General features: G+C 38.9%; 1 protein-coding gene across 6 annotated transcripts in view; it reads right to left on the reverse strand.

The window, feature by feature from the left end:
• Positions 1 to 396: 396 nt before the first annotated feature.
• The window catches only part of bbx (BBX high mobility group box domain containing), a 183,178-nt gene continuing 165,689 nt past the window's right edge, over positions 397 to 17,885 (reverse strand). For all 6 annotated transcript variants that reach the window (XM_080203480.1, XM_080203481.1, XM_080203479.1 and 3 more), the window contains 3 exons: positions 16,329 to 16,517; positions 12,619 to 12,826; positions 397 to 10,065 (listed from right to left, as the gene is read on the reverse strand). In XM_080203480.1, the coding sequence (XP_080059606.1) occupies positions 9,978 to 10,065; positions 12,619 to 12,826; positions 16,329 to 16,517 (485 nt within the window). In that variant the 3' untranslated portion in view covers positions 397 to 9,977. The remainder of the gene's footprint in view (positions 10,066 to 12,618; positions 12,827 to 16,328; positions 16,518 to 17,885) is intronic.

Consider the following 17,885-nt stretch of genomic DNA (forward strand, 5'->3'; position numbering starts at 1 on the left):
GGTGGTGGAGGAGCCGGGAACATTCAACGCTCCCAGAAGCAAGAGCATTAAACCTTTTGATATTCAAATTAAGTCAATGCAATTAAGGATCACGCCCAGAGGATTAAATCGCTGATGGGGGTGGGCAAGATCTCAAACTGAAATCACGCCACTGCAAATCCCATTATGGACCTCTCCCAAGATTTATTGCCCTTAATGGGCTTTGTGCCCACGGCGTACGGGCCCTCTGCCCATTGTGTATGCTTTATGCAATATTACTTATTTATTTGGAATCAGCTTGTGGGGGTGAATTAAGTCACGTTCTTTCAATTTTGGGTTGGCTGGTTGTAAGTCAAGATTTCATTTCCTCATAAATAATCCTCTCACTCATTAATATAATACTGTACAATATGCTTTATTGCCTGCTAGGAAATAATGATAGAGAATAACACTGCAGCAGCATACAGCATTATAAACAGAGGAAAAAGGAAATCTGTGTTTCAATCACAAAACTAAACAGACAGGCAATAAACAGTACGCAATATAAAATGATCATCTGTCAAATTATGCAACTTTTATATAATTAGTGGCTTTAAACTCTTAATTATCAGTAGTAAAATTTCTGAATTCAATTTCTACAGAGCATATTAGTAAGAAATATATAAGGGACTCTGCTCAAAGCAATACAAAGGAGCTATATACACAGGCACCTTCTGTAACAAGAACTGATTCTCGTGTAATGGGGATATCCTAACATCACCAAGAATTTTGCTTCACGTTTTCAAAATTATACTTCACTGAAATTTACTCTCCTAGGAACATCAAAATGAGAACCTACAGCAGTCTCCTAATTACCATAAGTGTGTTTAACCAAATAGCTTACATCCACATTCACTCTGCAAGATCAAATTGAAGATGCCATTCAGTCACACTATGTATCCTTTCAATTAATGTTCTGAATTGTAGTATACTATTGAACATTTTACAAATAAAGGCTCTATGTCATCTACTTTGTTGCCTGCAACAAGAAGAAAAAGGCAAATATTTCAGTATGGTGATGATGTCGCTGAGCATCTACGCCGTCACATCTCCTCTGTGTATGTGTAAATGTCTGTATGTGTGTGTGTGTGTGTGTGTATATGCGCGCCTAATAGTGTGCTGATCCTGCAAGTCATTTTTAAATACCACTGCGACAGGAACCATGCTTAGCCCTTTCTCGGACATTGTGGGTCTACTCATAACAAGTCATGAGATGACACAGGGCCTTTACACCTTAATTCTTACTGCCACAGATCTCAGAACTTCACACTTGATATCAGGGTTTCTTGTCATCGAACAGCCAGCTCTTCCGAAGTGCGTCGACTGGGACAACATAACTCCAGAAACCTGTTAAACAAGTTTGGAACCAGGGCTGAGAATTAAAAAAAAAAGCACTGGCCAGCCTCTTGTGGTTTTTGGGTCAATTAAAAACAGTCCTTATGTGCAATGTAATTGCGTCGCTAATTTGGACACTCTTGTGAACTGTGATGTTACAAAGCGTCTGAGACGCGTTTGATTAATGTAATTAGAGGTTTCAGCACCTTCCTGAGTTTTCAAACTGTCGATGGATTATTTACCACCAAAACACTGCCATAGCGACACTACTGGTATCAATGGTTACATTAACACAACTGAAACTCTATTTACATTTTACTGATATAAATAATTTTAAGCATATGGATCATCAAAGGCCTCCAAAAACTGAACTGAAGTGCTGCTGATGGTGATCCGTCTCACTAAACAAGGAACATTTGCACAGTTAAGCCCTGTTGCTGATGCAGTGTTGGCATCAAAATCCCTGGCTCATTAGTAGACAGCTGCCCAGTTCCCTGAACCATACGCCCAAATAATAAAACTGAGCCAGTGGAATCTTTCCAGCTACATCAATGAAAGTTCACTTGCTGTGAATGTTCAAAGGAAGCATTCCATACCTTTCTATGCATTTGCAAAGATTTGGGCAGTTGACGCTTCAGTTCCAATCTAAAACATGGCGATGATAATAGCATTGTCGAAACAAGGCCACCAACTCTGGCCTGATGGAGATTAATTTTAAAAATATCACAACAAAATCTCAAAATGAGCTTTAACTTAATTGTTGGCAGACACACGCCCATAAATGGACATGTAAATAGACATTCAACAAATATTAAACATAAGTAAAATTTAAACTGCAACTTTGCTCCACTTTCTTTACAACCTGAACACGTTTACATGTGTACAATCTACTTTCATTTCAAAGTTGCTTCTTTCAGATTATCTGATTACTTAATTTTAAGCAATTAAATTCCCACTTAGCTGTACTTTTGAAATTTATTTTGAATTAAACGATTAAGTGCAAACAAATGACTGAATTATCACAACAATGCACACATTTTTTTTGGTGTGGAACAGGTTGGGATCTTCCTTTAAACAGTCCCAGCAGTATAACCAAAGCCCAGGAGGTTACAGATGTTCACAAATATGAATAGTGAATTTCTAGGCTAGTCAACATGGCTTTGACTATCTGCTGTAAACTAATTACTTAGATATCTGCCTTTTATTCTAATGAAATATAATTCATTTAATACTTCTTGTGAATCAGGAAACATCCCTGCATTTTTGGTATTAAAATTAAAATCAATTGTACATTATTAAACTATTCCATCCCTCTTCCAAACAATTAAATATTTCAATCTATCTGTCAAACCACCATTTAAAAATATACTACTGGAATCATTTTGTTAATTGGCCTAAAGCAAATCTGGATTTATAAAATATCAAACTGTAGCGTACATTTGGTCAAAAATACAGGCATATCACTCAGTTCTCTGCCAACCCTTTGTAGGTCACATTCTACTGTTTCTAACTGTGGGCTATGTTTTATTACTGTATATCCTCTCCATTATCATGAGTTATCTACTTGCCTTGCTGCTTACTTGACTTGAACCTGGGACCAAAAGGGTATGACACAAATATTTTAGCTAGTACATGTGATTGGGTCAGTAGAGTTACTTTTTTCTTCCAAATTTTCCAAAAATTAAACCTTTTCTCAATTCGGTATCAAATACTAAGTAAGAAACACAATTATGAATGATCTCTTTGGCCACAAGGTGTTACCGTAGCAATTATAAATAAGACATCACCACAACAAAAAAAAAGTTTAACTTTTGCAAAGCCATCCTTGTCTCCAACACCAATTCAAGAAAATACTTAAATACCTTATTAAACATTTTTAAGGCCAAATAAAAGTGTCCGCTAGAATGCACTGCACATTTTGAGCTCGTTAAATGTGCCTTACTCTAGTACATAAAGAAATCATTTTCTCCAAGTTATATTATCCATTCTGTTTAAATTCTAACTTCATTTAAAATAAACATCTACAATAAAAAAATGTGCATGTTAGATCGGAGTTAGGAAATTACATCCGCAAAGCAAATTCTCATAGCCACTATAAAAGTGTAAGATCAACATTCCAGGTTCAGTTGTCTGAACAAAACATTAATTACATGGCAGCAATAATTTGTTGCTATTTCAGTCACTACTTAAGAGTATTGTTTAATGACAAACTAATTCACGGCTCAGCAATTACTTACTTAGATGATAAAGGTTCCCAAGATTATCCTTCATTAACTGAGCGACATGTCAACTTGGTCTTAGAACAAAATTATTTGGGATTACAACCAGAATTAGTCAAATTTCCAGGCTCTGTACATAGGATGTGGAGTCACGCCTTTAAGACTGCCGTATTGTTTCTCCCCCTTTTCTGTATCCACACAAGAGAAGAACTCTATGTCATTCTCAGAATCATCCCACGCCCACTCTGCTTGCGTCGGACAAGGCAATAGTAAATTAACTTATTCAGGGGCCACAGCAAATGATCAGTTACTGTATTTCCTAATAATAATAAAAGCCCTAATTAGAATTCACTAGTACAAGTTAATTGGATGATGCATTGTGAATAAAATATTGACATCAAGGATTAGATAAATCCCTTCTGCATAAATCAAGTTACAACGACCTGGACTATTCCCATTTGGAAAAATAGCAATTCCTAGGTGCAAAAGGATCCTTCAGGAGTAGCCAAACTTATATTAAAACTCTTTTAACTAATTGCTTTAACTAATTCTCTTGAAGATGTCATCAGTGTGTATTAGTGGCCACTTCCTTAAACTGCATTTTGTCCTGATCTGCAAATTGGGACTGCAGCATGGAATTTTTGATCGCCAAACATTTTTCTGCAGCAAACATTGCTAACCAGCTATAACTGGCTCCCACAGTCCACCACAGGGAATGCTGTCAAGAAGAACTTCCTGTTTGCAGCACTATTGTCAACAGCAATAACCAATTGGTACAGTCAGAACTGGTACCTCACCACACCTACTAACCCACTCATCAACTGTCACAGTTCGATTTGGTCAATTTTAAATAATCACTTAGTATGTTATTGTAAAACTGGGTCATTTTGATGTCGACCTTGCAGATAATTTACCACTAATCAATGTATTAAAAATTGCAGTATAAAAACAGAAGCACAGAGACTCTTGAAAAAAATGTTATCCTGCCAATAAATTAAGGAAAGCAAATTTTATAACTAATGTTTATGAACGCTTAGACATTTATTCTCTTTAGAAGGCAGGAAATGATGTTGCCCTGCTTGGGTTACTGCATTTTTTTTAGCTTCTTCTGTGAAAATTCAACACAATTGCTACAACTAATAGTGTAACTTGTAATGATGGGTGGGAAATGAAGTCCATGGGCCAGTATATCAGGTTAGTTGTGGCAATTCCTGTTTGGGACATAATCAAAACCATAAACCATTACTGCAGCCATACATTCAACAGGAATATTACAAAAGGAATGTTTCCCTTGCAACAATTACCCTTGCATCAACCTATTAACGTAACCTTTAACTATAGGACAAGTATTATGCCTCAAAATAAAATGTCTGGTTATATAAACAATCCTAATCTCTAAATATTCCATGGATACTTAATTTTGAATCAAGCATTTAATATTTCCAAAAAAAAAGGCCACAAGAACAAAATTATACTTTTTTGAAAGCAGTAGTGAACATTGAGAGTTGAAAGGATTAATCTCCTGTTGGTTCAATTTGCACTGTGTAAATTTCTACGTGGATTCTCCTTGCTCTTCTTTACATGCTTATGCAGCATTTTTGTCAAACTTCTGCCAAAGTTATGGCGTTGGGAGTAGGAGAAGCCTCAAGGAAATTTCTAACACAGTCTTTTTTCTTCCAAGTCTCACTTGGTGTATCCATTTAAATATGTGCAAGGGCAAAATCTAAGAGCTTGCTAATGCTTTGAAGAAGGGAAATAAAGAGTGAGCCATTCCTGAAGCCCAATAATGCAACTCTTCCTATCCACTTCTGCGTGGAAAGACTAGTAAATTCACTCTGTGGCAACTCTCAATGGTGCTGACACAATAATTTATAGCAGTGAAAACAGGAAAGGCAGAACATGCGTATGAATGATCAATTCTTTGTGTTGTCCACACTCCACATCCATGAACGTTAATGGGCTTCAGTGTAAGCAAATGGGCACACTCGCAAATTAAACACCAGTATAGCTGATACATGTTATATTAACACTTTTTAGGAACTCACACATCTATGTTGATGACCAAATCTTGGGGCCTTTTCACATGCTAAAAAAAGTGATATCAAGTGCAATAAGCTATACTTCAATGTAGTCACACACTCATTTTATAATTCAAAGAAAAGAGATCATGGTTAAACTCCATAACCCATAATTAATCTTATGGAAATGTCACTTAATGGTAAAGGAAACAAAATAAATGCAAAAATACAATGAATTGTATTCTACTTGGTCAACCATAAAATGTAGATTTTTTTTCTCATTATACTCAACTTGTGAGAGAAAGCATTGTGAAACATTTAAATACAGTAGCTTGTGTACTTCTTTCCATTTTTAAATATTAGCTAGACTTTGGGCAAAAGCTGGTTTCTACAACGAGGAAAAGACATTTCTAATGACAAGCAGAGGATGGCAATTGCACAAAACGTTAACAAAAGGTTCTTTACAGCTAGAATGACAAAGAGTAAATGAATTATTGTATAAAGCAGTCACAAAAGGATCATGTTACCAGGATGGGCTTTTTTTGAGTTTTCACTTGGTAAGCTAGTGAAAGAGCTGTGCAAATACCAATCCAATTGGGAAACTGTCCGATCAATCTTCAAGAAGTTGAGTACAATGAAGTCTTACTCCAATTAATTTTATAACGGTTACAGCTACCAAAGTTACAATTTTATTCAGCAAGCTAAGCCCTTTTATTTGCTTAACTGTACAGTTAGTTTAGACCCTGATTCCCCTTTAACTAACTTAATATTAATCTTACAGTCCAGAATGTTTAAACAGAAAGTTAAAGAATTTGCTTGAAAATGAGTCAAACAGTAATTTTGTGCCAAATAAATAATGTGCTGTACTGCATCAGTTGCTGGATAAATGAATGCCGAACTTTAGATACAGGTCAGGAAAGGATTTTTGGTTTACGTCATTGTTTTGTTGAGAGAAGTGCGCCCATTTCCTGGTAGTCAACAGTGAAGACCAAAGCTTCAAATTAAAGCACATCAACAATGCAGACACAGCTTTCCTGAGGTCCACATGCCTATTTTGGTGTGGAAACCTGAATCGCAAATTGTGATTTTTCATGTCAAAGTTAGAAATGGGTGGAGTAAGCAAGAAAACAGAATGGGGTGGGAATGAATGTTCACCTGCCTTACCCAGTAACAATGAGATGGAAGAGCTGATTCACACTGGAGTTTGTGCATTGTCAGGCAGAACTATATTTCATTTTGTTGAAGAAATTGATAAATTCATTCTCTTAATGTCTGAGGATCCAGAGTGAAATGCGTCAGTTCGATATGAACTGGGCACTGGATTGCTCCTCTCTATTTTTATATAAACAGGCACAAAATTGCAGTGAAACTTGTATTAGGATTAATGTCTCCACTAATAAAATTGTGCTCACCTATGTGAATAGAATTTGTGTTTTAAAGGTACAGAAACAAATGTTGACCTAATCTGAAATAACGCACTTAGATCTATCCAGGTTTGTGTGTGCTGCATGCTTCGGAAATCTTACTTTCCTCCAAGTCCCTCCCTTTGCTTTTTCTCGCATGATGTCAACACTTAATGTTGATACATCGTTCTGTGACCACAAGCTTATTACCTATCATCCCACTCCCCACCTCTCCCGTCCCACAACACCCAACCCTTGTTATGGCCTTTCTTCAATGTGGTTACCGATGGCTATTTCATTCTGGGACCAAGAGAGTTGAGGCTCAGTTCTTATGCCTACGTGTTTTCATTTTGAGTGATTGGACGGGGCATTGGTGTAGTTACCATCAGGCACTAGTACAGATCATCTCTGATGTGCTGGGATAAATAGATTAATATGGAAACACCAGTGACATCAACTGATGCAGCATAGGATCACAAATCAAAACTGCATCTCAATCATGTAAGGTGCTTCATGAACCCACAAAGCCATAATGGAAATTCACGTTTCTTTCAAAAATGTTGAATATGGTTAATATGGCCACTATACTATTGACATTTTCTTCTTTATGACAGACATTACATATTTTCAAAGTGTCTATATTCATAGAATATTTTCATATAATCCTTACAGTGCAGAAGGAGGCCATTCAGTCCACTGAGCCTGCACCGAGAACAATCACACCCAGGTTCTATCCCTGTAACCGAACATACTTACCCTGGTAATCTCCCTGACACTAAGGGACAATTTAGCACGAACAATCAACCTAACCCGCACATCTTTGGACTGTGGGAGGAAACCGGCGCATCCAGAGGAAACCCAAGCAGACATGGGGAAAACATGTAAACTCCTCACGGACAGTCACCAAGGCTGGAATTGAACCCGGTCCCTGGCGCTGTGAAGCAGCAGTGCTTGCCAATGTGCCACCCTAGCAGCTCAGTTGAGGCCAACTCAACCTCATCCACTGAGGGTGGGAAAAGCAAATTAATCTGACTGTCAAGATTGGAATTCAAAGTGAGACATCTTAAATAAATTTATAACTGCCATCACAGAAGCTACACTGAAGAAAAGTACATGTGCATTTGGAAAAAACAAGTTAGAATTCAAAGGCTATCATGTGCAGACAACATTCTTTCCTACAGTTCCACCCTTCTAGATTCCATTTTTTGGGGCACAAATCTTAATTACAAAGTCGGCATTTCTTAGAAGTTGAATATGATTGCCCAAGAGTTTAACATTGCAAAAAAAACCCTACTATGAATATGACAATTTACCAAGAAATGTACTTCAGATTTTGACCATCCCTCTGTTAGTATCTTATTCTTGGAGTCAGATCTTGCTTAGGTTTAACATGTACCTAAACCAGACAGCAAGATATATTTGTGCATCATAGACTGTTTAGTTCAGGTAGGAGCACCTAATACATGTTCCATTATAACTGTGCCATTGTATTTATTACTAGCTTTTTTATTGCAAATTCCAGTCACAATCTTCAAAAAGAACAAAACATCTCTGACGTGAACAGCATGTACTATTCCTCGTGTGCTGCTTATAAAAATTGGATATAATACATACAGTACACCAAATAACCCTGCAAGTTTGTGTGAAAAATAGACTTATTCTCGTACAATTAATATCTGGCATTTGTTGGTGTCAAGGATGTTGGGTTAACGACCGTTAATGCCCAGGCAACAACTGGTGTTGTATTACTGTGACTACATGGAACAGCGCAAGACTGTGTTCACGTAGATGCTGATGACTGACCCTCACTTTCAGTCCAAGCTGTTTTCCATTCTGGTAACATGATCTTCAACCAACCAACCAACATGAGAAGAAAAATATTTTGCATTTCAAGCTAAGCAGTACTAAAACATCAGTAATTGTAGTTGTTGGTCTAACAGAAGACTTTTGTTTTGTTTCTCTTCTCCTTTGTGCTGATAATACTTCTGCAACCTGAAATAAGACCTGAATATCTCCTCAGTAATTTGCTGATTTAGTAACCCTACAACCATCATAATAATCATTCACTGTAAAAAACACAGCAGTGCAACAGTTGGGACCTAAAAAGCTTTGCAGGATTTCTGCCACTATTAGTGCCTAATTGCTTAAAAAATAAGCAAATTACTTTACACATCTTAACAGTATATTGGAAAACAGTCACGTCCAGTAAACCAGCCCCACGCAAGGGCCAGTGAGGTTTAGCAAGAGGAAGCAAAAACAATAGGTGTCGAGTCATCATGGAAAACAAAAAAAATACAACAAGCAAAAAAGATTGTATGTGTGTAACAAAAGGTATCATCTGTACACAGACAGATTGTGCTATTAAACTCAACTATGGATTAACAGAGGTTTCAACTAAATAATGGCGCCATTGAAATAAAATGTCTTAATGTAATGGGCAAATGTAAAGAACTTCGAACTTCAGTAATATCTTTTCCTGCCACACCATCTCAGTAATCGGGCAGGAGTTCATGATTAAACAGTTTCTGTGAAGCTCAAATCAAAATGTGCTTTAAAAAAAAGAAAAAAAGAGAGGTTGACAATATCTAGTCACTAGCACAGTGCATCAGTGTTACTTGAGAAAAGCTAGAAGTTGCAGCAAACTCGAGTAGCTCACACTCTGATCGTGTAGCGTGCAGCGGCAAGAATTGCCAGTAGGTTTCATGGGCAGTTGCTCTGTGTAACAGCTATTTTTTTTTATATAACCAGGCTGTCTTCAGACAGGGAACCAAAAGCTGGAGAAACTGGTCGAGCCCCATTCGCAAGTGTTTAATGCTCAAACTCTGAGCCTGTCCGTGGGGCTTTGCCGAGCCAGTGTTTCCCAGCTGTCCTGTGAGGACCCCAGCCACAGAAGGGCGAGACTCCCACAATGCAGTCTATGTCAGGTCAAACTGACCCATCTCCTGTGTTTCTAGACTTTGCAGAGATACAAAGTAATAATGCATTTATTGGTCTGCACAGGAGATAAGTACTGAAGTTTGTGCCATTTCCTTGGGTTGTCCATCGTGGTTCAGAGAAACTGCACGCTGGCCTCTGCAGAAAAACAAACAATAAGAATCAGTGCTACACACACACACACACACACACACACACACACAGACCAACAAGTTACCTTCACTATCAGCATTTAACATCCCAAGTTTTCCTGGGGACTTTCATAATGTAACGGTGCATGAACTGACAAGTTTTCTGTGTTCAAATAAGATAAGTTTGAATTTGCAGTAAAATATTGTAAATAGCAGGTTTACTTTGCACCCAAATTATACCACTAGATGGCGTAGCAAATAAAAGCTATACAGGCACAACTGTGCGTGAAATTAGAATCTGCTTGTTAAATTTTAGACTGGTTTCAATAAGTCTATTATGCATGCATTCTGCCTCCATTTTTAATCATGTATTATAGAAATTTGACTCATTGTGTCTGCAACAACTCTCTGAAAGTCCTACTCAGGACTTTCACTATGGCCCTGCAAATGTTTTCTTTTTAAGGATATATCCTGTTCCTTTTTGAAAGTTAAAGTTACATCTGTTTCCACCGCTCCTTCAGGTTGCAGGTTGTAAGATCTCTCTCAGCTGGATTTTCTCACTGGCGGGGAGGTTTAATTCCGAGACCCAAACCTGATGAAGAACAGGAAGCAGCTGCCTCTCTCACCGAGTTAGGGATCTTGCTTAAGGGATGGGCCTTAAGCTGACAAGAGATGGAAATGGATGCAGCTCAGTCAAAAGGTGGACTACGTTAAACTGGAAGGGAGGCCAGGAATCTAGAGCATGGTAGGCTGGTGATGCCTACTTTAAAAATTGACGACTTTTTATATAATGGGCCTGACCTCTCTGCAATCTACAAACCTCTTCAATTCTGCTTCAAACTGCATCTTCTCACATTAACAGCTGACCCTGTCCCCAGCTCTAGTGAGCTGCTTTGAATTCCAACAGCTGTAACGTTCGACAGCCTTGCTAGAAATTAGAAAATTATTAGGAATGGGGTCTCAGTGGCCCACGTCAATGCGAAATACCTCAGTAACAGGATTGGGCCTGTCCCATAGATTGCTCCTTCCTTTGCCTTCAAGAAAATGGAAGAGGGCAGAAATGGAGGCTAACATTCCAGTTACCCTCCTCAGTGGCCATTTTATCTATTGTCCTATCTCATTGGGACGGGGAAAACATGGCTTGGTGTCAAAATATTTCTTCTAATCTTCGCTTTGTTGCCAATTATCTTAAAACCATGCCCCACATTTACTGGCTCTCTTGCCAGTGAAAACGGTTTCTTCTCATTACTCCCTCATAGCTTTTCCCCCCCACAATTAATTTTCCCCATAACTTCCACTGTTCTCAGGAAAACAATTCCAGCTTCTCCAGTCTCTCCAGGTAGATCAGCATTATATAATCCTTTTCTGTTCTTATTCCCTAAACAGCAAAATGTCAGAAGTAGAGAAGTACAGGCAGGAAATAATGACTGAAGAAGTTTACAGGAAGTGCTCACAGATGCAAGATTTTTAATATATTGTAGAGATGCACTGGTCAGTTTTATGAACTTGCCCCTAGAATCAAAGAATAGAGGCCCATTTTATTGGGTTCCTATCTCCTTTATACCCGCCTTGTATTTGTTGGATTTCAGAGCGGGTGTGGGGTGAGACAGGCAGGGATGATTGTGGCCTCTTGCTTTGTTTTCCTTGGACAAGGCTGTCCATTGAAACCTGGTGCTGCACCCTTCCCGTGGGTTCCACCAACTGGAGGGTCAGAAGGGTGCTACTATGCGCAAGCCAAAAACTAGGGGCTGAATTTTTCCTTCCCAATACTGAGCTAACCCGCACCTGGAGGGCCAAACAGGAGGTGGGTAGGACCATAATTTGACAATTACCAGGCCATTCTTCCTGCTGCCATTTTCTCTGGCTCAGGAGAAGTGGTAGCTTGTGATGTGACCGACACTTGAACTATGAAAGGGCTATGGGGTGGGGGTGAAGGCTGGAGGACTTAAAATCCATGGGTAGCTCTGAGCCCATCTCTTCAAGACCAAAAGTGGGCCTCTGAACCTGCCTGCCTCCGTAGCTGCCTCAGAATCTATTTAGGAAGTCGGAACTGTGACTCCAGCTAAGTCACATTTGAATGGGCCAACATTCTGAAGTCTGGAATATAACTTTGAGAAATGCCCCAATTCGATGTTCCTGTTGCTGACAGGAATACTTGGCACTTCAATATTTCTCAGCAATATTAGGAGGTATTTAGAACTGTTTCCTGTGAAGAAATTACCAGCCCTCCTGTGCACTTTGCACACATTAATCCTGTTCAACACCAGTCAGAGTGAGAGGCTGGAAAAGGCATTCCAGACAGTATAAATAAGGTAACCAAAGGAACAGTATTAAATATATTGCAATACATAGACATTTTAAAAAATACTGATAGAACATTACAGTGATGAACTAATTTTGCTTCATTGAATGGTTTTACTGTGGAATATGACTTTTATCCAATATTGGTAAGATCTTCGAAATTTGTCAACAATTTCTCTTCCTACTGTTAAAACAAACACACTGCAGTTAAGACTGATTAATCTTTTACACTGTGCCAATAACTTATTAGTCACCTCACCTATGTGCATTCTCCATGGCTGCAACTTCTGCCAAAGCAGCTAAACTGAAAAACGCTGGGATAGCAGATGTTGTTTGCACTTCTGGTGAAATACTGCATGCCTGCTCAGTTTCTGAATGACTGTAGTTGACTCCACTAACTAAAGTGTTTGTCTTTAGTGGCTGCTTTTTCTTTTCCTGTTTACATGGCATCTTCTCCTTGGTCAGATCTGCAGAAATTTATAAGCAATTAGAATAGAATCCATACAGTGCAAAAGGAGGCCATTTGGCCCATCAATCCTGCACCAACAATACCACCCAGGACTCATCCCCATAACCCCATGTATTTATCTAGCTAGTCCCCCTGACACTAAGGGGCGATTTAGCATGGCCAATCAACATAGCCCGCACATTTTTGAACTGTGGGAGGAAACCGGAATACCTGAAGGAAACCCATGCAGATACGGGGAGAAAGTGCAAACTCTGCACAGAAGACACCCGAGGCTGGAATTGAACCTGGGTCCCTGGCGCTGTGAGGCAGCAGTGCTAACCACTGTGCCGTCCATAATTCTGAGATAGGGAATTTAGAAAAGGGGAAAAATACATAATAATGCCAGCACATTTAAAAATGAATTAGTCTCATTGTTTTAGTAATTACTTCTCTCTGTACATCCACCTTTGACAGACAATAGATAGCTAACTTGGTTTAAGGTCTCTTCCAATGGCATTGTGCAAGCAACCATCGATACTGACTACAGAAAATACGTGCAAGGAGACAGAGAGGTTTAGATGCTCATTACTTATTCTTGTGTACAACGGTTTCACCTCTATTTCCTACACAACTGGGATCAAGAACTTATTATAGAACACTTAACATAAACCTTCACCCAAGTTGGATGAATAATTACCATCAAAAAGTATTGTGGCACTGTTTTAAAGTTACTAGGAATGGGCAAAGGGAGGGTGCACTTACGGTGCAGTTCTAACTTCCACTTTCTGGTGCCACTGCCACTGAATTCTGGAGTAGGGTTCAACTTTAAGCACACATTTTATAAAACCCATTTCAGAGTCCTCTTGAGTACTTTATAAACTTAAAAATGTTGATTTAAATGCATTGAGAAGTAAGTGCGTTTCTTTGGCATTTCAATATGTTAAAAAATTATCATAAGTGCACATATGCAAAGCCTGCCTCTGTCCACGACACTAGGTGCAGTACTGCAGAGGGCATGGTACTGAATTGGCAATTTGTGGGCTAGCACGAGATCAAATGATTGTGAGATATATCAGATTGTTGCAATAACCCCAATGCTTCAGGGAAGGAAATCTGTTGCCAGTATTCAATGGTATATACATAACTCTGGTCCACACAATTTAAATGACTTAAGCCATTCATCTGGACGAACAATCTCTAGGGTAACTTGGGATGGGCAAGAAATGCATCCCTCATTGATACTGGGGCGACACAGTGGTTAGCACTGCTGCCTTACAGTGTCAGCGGCCCAGGTTCAATTGCTGGCTTGGATCACTGTCTGTGTGGAGTTTGCACCTTCCCCCTCCTCCGTGTCTGTGTGCGTTTCCTCCGGGTGCTCCGGTTTCCTCTCCTACAGTCTGAAAGATGTACTAGTTAGGTGCACTAGCCCGAACAGGTGCCAGACTGTGGCAAGCCAGGGGAGTGTCACAGTAACTTCATTGCAGTGTTAATGTAAGCCTTACTTGTGATTAATAAATAATCTTTACATCCACAAAAACAAGAAAACAAAAGGATTTGCAGATCATTACTCTAGCTACTGATACGAGATCGACAGCCAAGTTATAATCATAGCTTAAATGTAATGCATGTGTAATACATTCCTGCGTACAAACACACAAAAAAATTCACAAATTAAGTTGAACGCCTCACAGGAAACTAAAATACAGTACCAAACATAAATTGATATTAATGCTTTAATACCATCAAAAATTCATTCAGTATGGAGGTTGTACCATTAAAAAAAACAGCAAGTGCATTCATTACAAATCAAAACCCTATTCAACTATTTACTCGAAGTCCATCCTCTGAGAACATTATCTTCCACTTTTAAAAGAATGCACACACATGGTTATCTGCACTTTATTACAGAAGTAATAATTGGGCTGTCAACTCCAGCAACACCTGGGGCAGGATTTTCTGGCTATGTTCATCCAAAGATTGTAAAATCCTGCCTGAGGTCAAGGATCTTTGAATGGTCCTGTCCTGCTTGCCACAATTCCCCTGGCAGGCGGGATGGGAAGATTCCATTCTTTGAGTCTGCACACGTACAACGAAATGAGGAAATAAGGAAGTGCTTTCTGTGTTGTACTGTTCTTTTGCAAGCCTTGCTACCCCAGCAACTCACTGATCAAGTTGGGATTCAAGTATATGAAAGACACACCGCAATGGTACTTACCCATTAGTTAACTCCCAAATATGTCAGAGGTGGTTAGGGCACATTCCGGTGTAAGTGGATTTTTAATGGTCTTCTAAGGTTTAAATACCGCCAAGCAACTCAAAAATTTAACTTCACCAGTGTGGAATTCCATTCATTTGAACTTTATTATTAAAGATTTTAAGAAGTATTTTTAACTTTTTGTCTTCTATCGCACTCTCAATCCCATCTCCCTCTCTTTATTTTCTGTACATGAATTCACATTATGTTCAATATTTCCAATTTATGCCTCCTGGCTTAGACTGTATACCTCAATGAGGATTTTCCAATCTGGTTGGTTGAAGAGACTAGTGCCACTGGAGCAATAGGTGTTCCAGAACAAAAGTGGGCACCGTCTGAACTTAAGTACTGTCTAGTTTTCTCTACTCCCCTGTTGAGGGCATGGCCCTGGAAATAGAACACAGAACATAGAACATTACAGCGCAGAACAGGCCCTTTGGCCCACTATGTTGCGCCGACCGGTTAAAAAACAATGACCCTCTAACCTAAACCAATCCCTTTTCATCCATAAACCTATCCACGGATCTCTTAAACGCTCCCAAACTAGGCGCATTTACAACTGCAGCAGGCAGGGCATTCCAATCCCTCACCACCCTCTGGGTAAAGAACCTACCCCTGACATCCGTCCTATAATACCTCCCCTTAATTTAAAGCCATGCCCCCTCGTGCTAGCTTTCTCCATCCGAGGAAAAAGGCTATCACTATCCACCCTATCTAAACCTCTAATCATCTTATATGTTTCAATAAGATCCCCTCTTAGCCGCCTTCTTTCTAGCGAAAACAACCCCAAATCCCTCAGTCTCTCCTCATAGGACCTCCCCTCCATACCAGGCAACATCCTGGTAAACCTCCTCTGCACCCTCTCCAAAGCCTCCACATCCTTCCTATAATGTGGGGACCAGAACTGCACACAATACTCCAAGTGCGGCCGCACCAGAGTTGTGTACAGTTGCAACACGACGCTGCGACTCCTAAATTCAATCCCCCTACCAATAAACACCAAGACACCGTATGCCTTCTTAACAACCTTATCTACTTGATTCCCTACTTTCAGGGATCTATATACACATACACCTAGATCCCTCTGTTCATCCACACTATTCAGAGTCCTCCCGTTAGCCCTATACTCGACACATCTGTTATTCCTACAATGACCTTCAAATACCATGAACTACCACCCAAAAACCCTGCATAAAAGCAGTGGGTAGTGAACGGCGAGCGCTGCTGTTTTGCCATTGACTGCAAAGTCTGGTCACCCTGCACCTACCTCCTGCAGGCGACAAACGGCCATCAGCTGTTCGTATTAAATGTGTTATTTTTGTTTTTCTGGCCTTGCGCTTTTGGCTGCCAACGAGGGGTTCTTGTGTCACGGCTGTTAGTGGACTGCTTGGAACTGATGGGGCATGATCCACCTTCTCCGTTTGTTCCTCAGAGTTTGTGTCTTGTGGTACTATGGCTGAAATATAAGAAACTATTAAGTTCACTTATCAATGACAAGCATTAAACAATAACGCGCTGTGAGTTTGTTTAGAGAATATTGTAAATATCTATTGACCTATTTCCAGCGCTGATACTTATGCCCCCTTAATTGATCTAACTCTGTCAATTTGCTATTATTGTGAAAGTTCTCCACATTGCTGATAATTTTTACTTAGTATCTCCAAATTGAAATAAATAGCTTGATCTAAAAGGTACACAATATGTACACATTAGAATTCAGTTCTTTGGCTAAATATTTTTGAAGCAAATCCATAGCATCCAGTTCAATCATTATAAAACATTGATGCCAGGAATTTGTAGAACTTCTTTTTCCAAGCTTCCAGGCTGATATTAAAATCCTTCTAAATTAATTATGACACACATGCCAGAAACAAAGGATTACCACAGCCCTCAAATGTATAGAATGAGATGGGAAGCCACAGATAATGTGTACAATACCAGTGACCTTGATACAACTGATTGTAGAAAAGCACACAGCCACTGCACGTTTAGAACTTCTTGTGCTTTAACTCCTTCCTTTAAGGATTTCCAGCACCAGATTTAAAAACAGAAGCATATTGGATAATGCAATTGAATCTGACACTCAGTGGTATAAGTACATTCCAAATTTCACTAAGAGATAGTCAGCAGGTGATCACTTTTATATTTAGGGTTTTACCCAGTGTGAGATTGAGTTGCTGAATAGTTAAATGGACAGTTGTTCAAAGATGTGCAAAAATGCTTTATGGTAGATTAATGATGTATTTACTGGATTCAAAGGAATACTAGAAATCATTAAATGGTTATCCTAACTGAAGGCTCTGATATTATTAAGGACATTAACTTTCACTCTATTAGAAATGCATTGTATCTCTTTGCAGTGGAATCTGCATACTTAAATTCTACCCACAGTGCAGAAGCCAATGCATTTTAAACAGCAAATGTTTTTATAATTGGGTTCCTGACATTGGAGAAAGTTGAAATTTTATTTCATTTTAGAATGGTCTAATTTGGCCTTTATAATCCACGTAGGTTTAGGCACCAAATCTCTTAGTATCAATTAGCAGTCAATTTAGACTAGGATATTTTTATTGTAGCCATTCATTTAATGGCTGTTCCATTTGAAAGTTAGTATAACTTATTTCATAGTTATTGTAATTTATGATAATAGTAATAAAAAGAGATTAACCGAATATGATTACCGTGGATTTAATTATATTCAACAGACTGCAAGGCCACAATATGCAACCTAACAATCTCACTGGAGCACTTAGGACATTATAGACAAATTTACATGCATGCTTTTTTGTATCTGTAACATCCTCTGGGAACAATCAAAATATTT

Source organism: Carcharhinus amblyrhynchos, chromosome 15 (genome assembly GCF_965287045.1).
Source record: "Carcharhinus amblyrhynchos chromosome 15, sCarAmb.v2.hapA, whole genome shotgun sequence".
Lineage (NCBI taxonomy): Eukaryota > Metazoa > Chordata > Chondrichthyes > Carcharhiniformes > Carcharhinidae > Carcharhinus > Carcharhinus amblyrhynchos.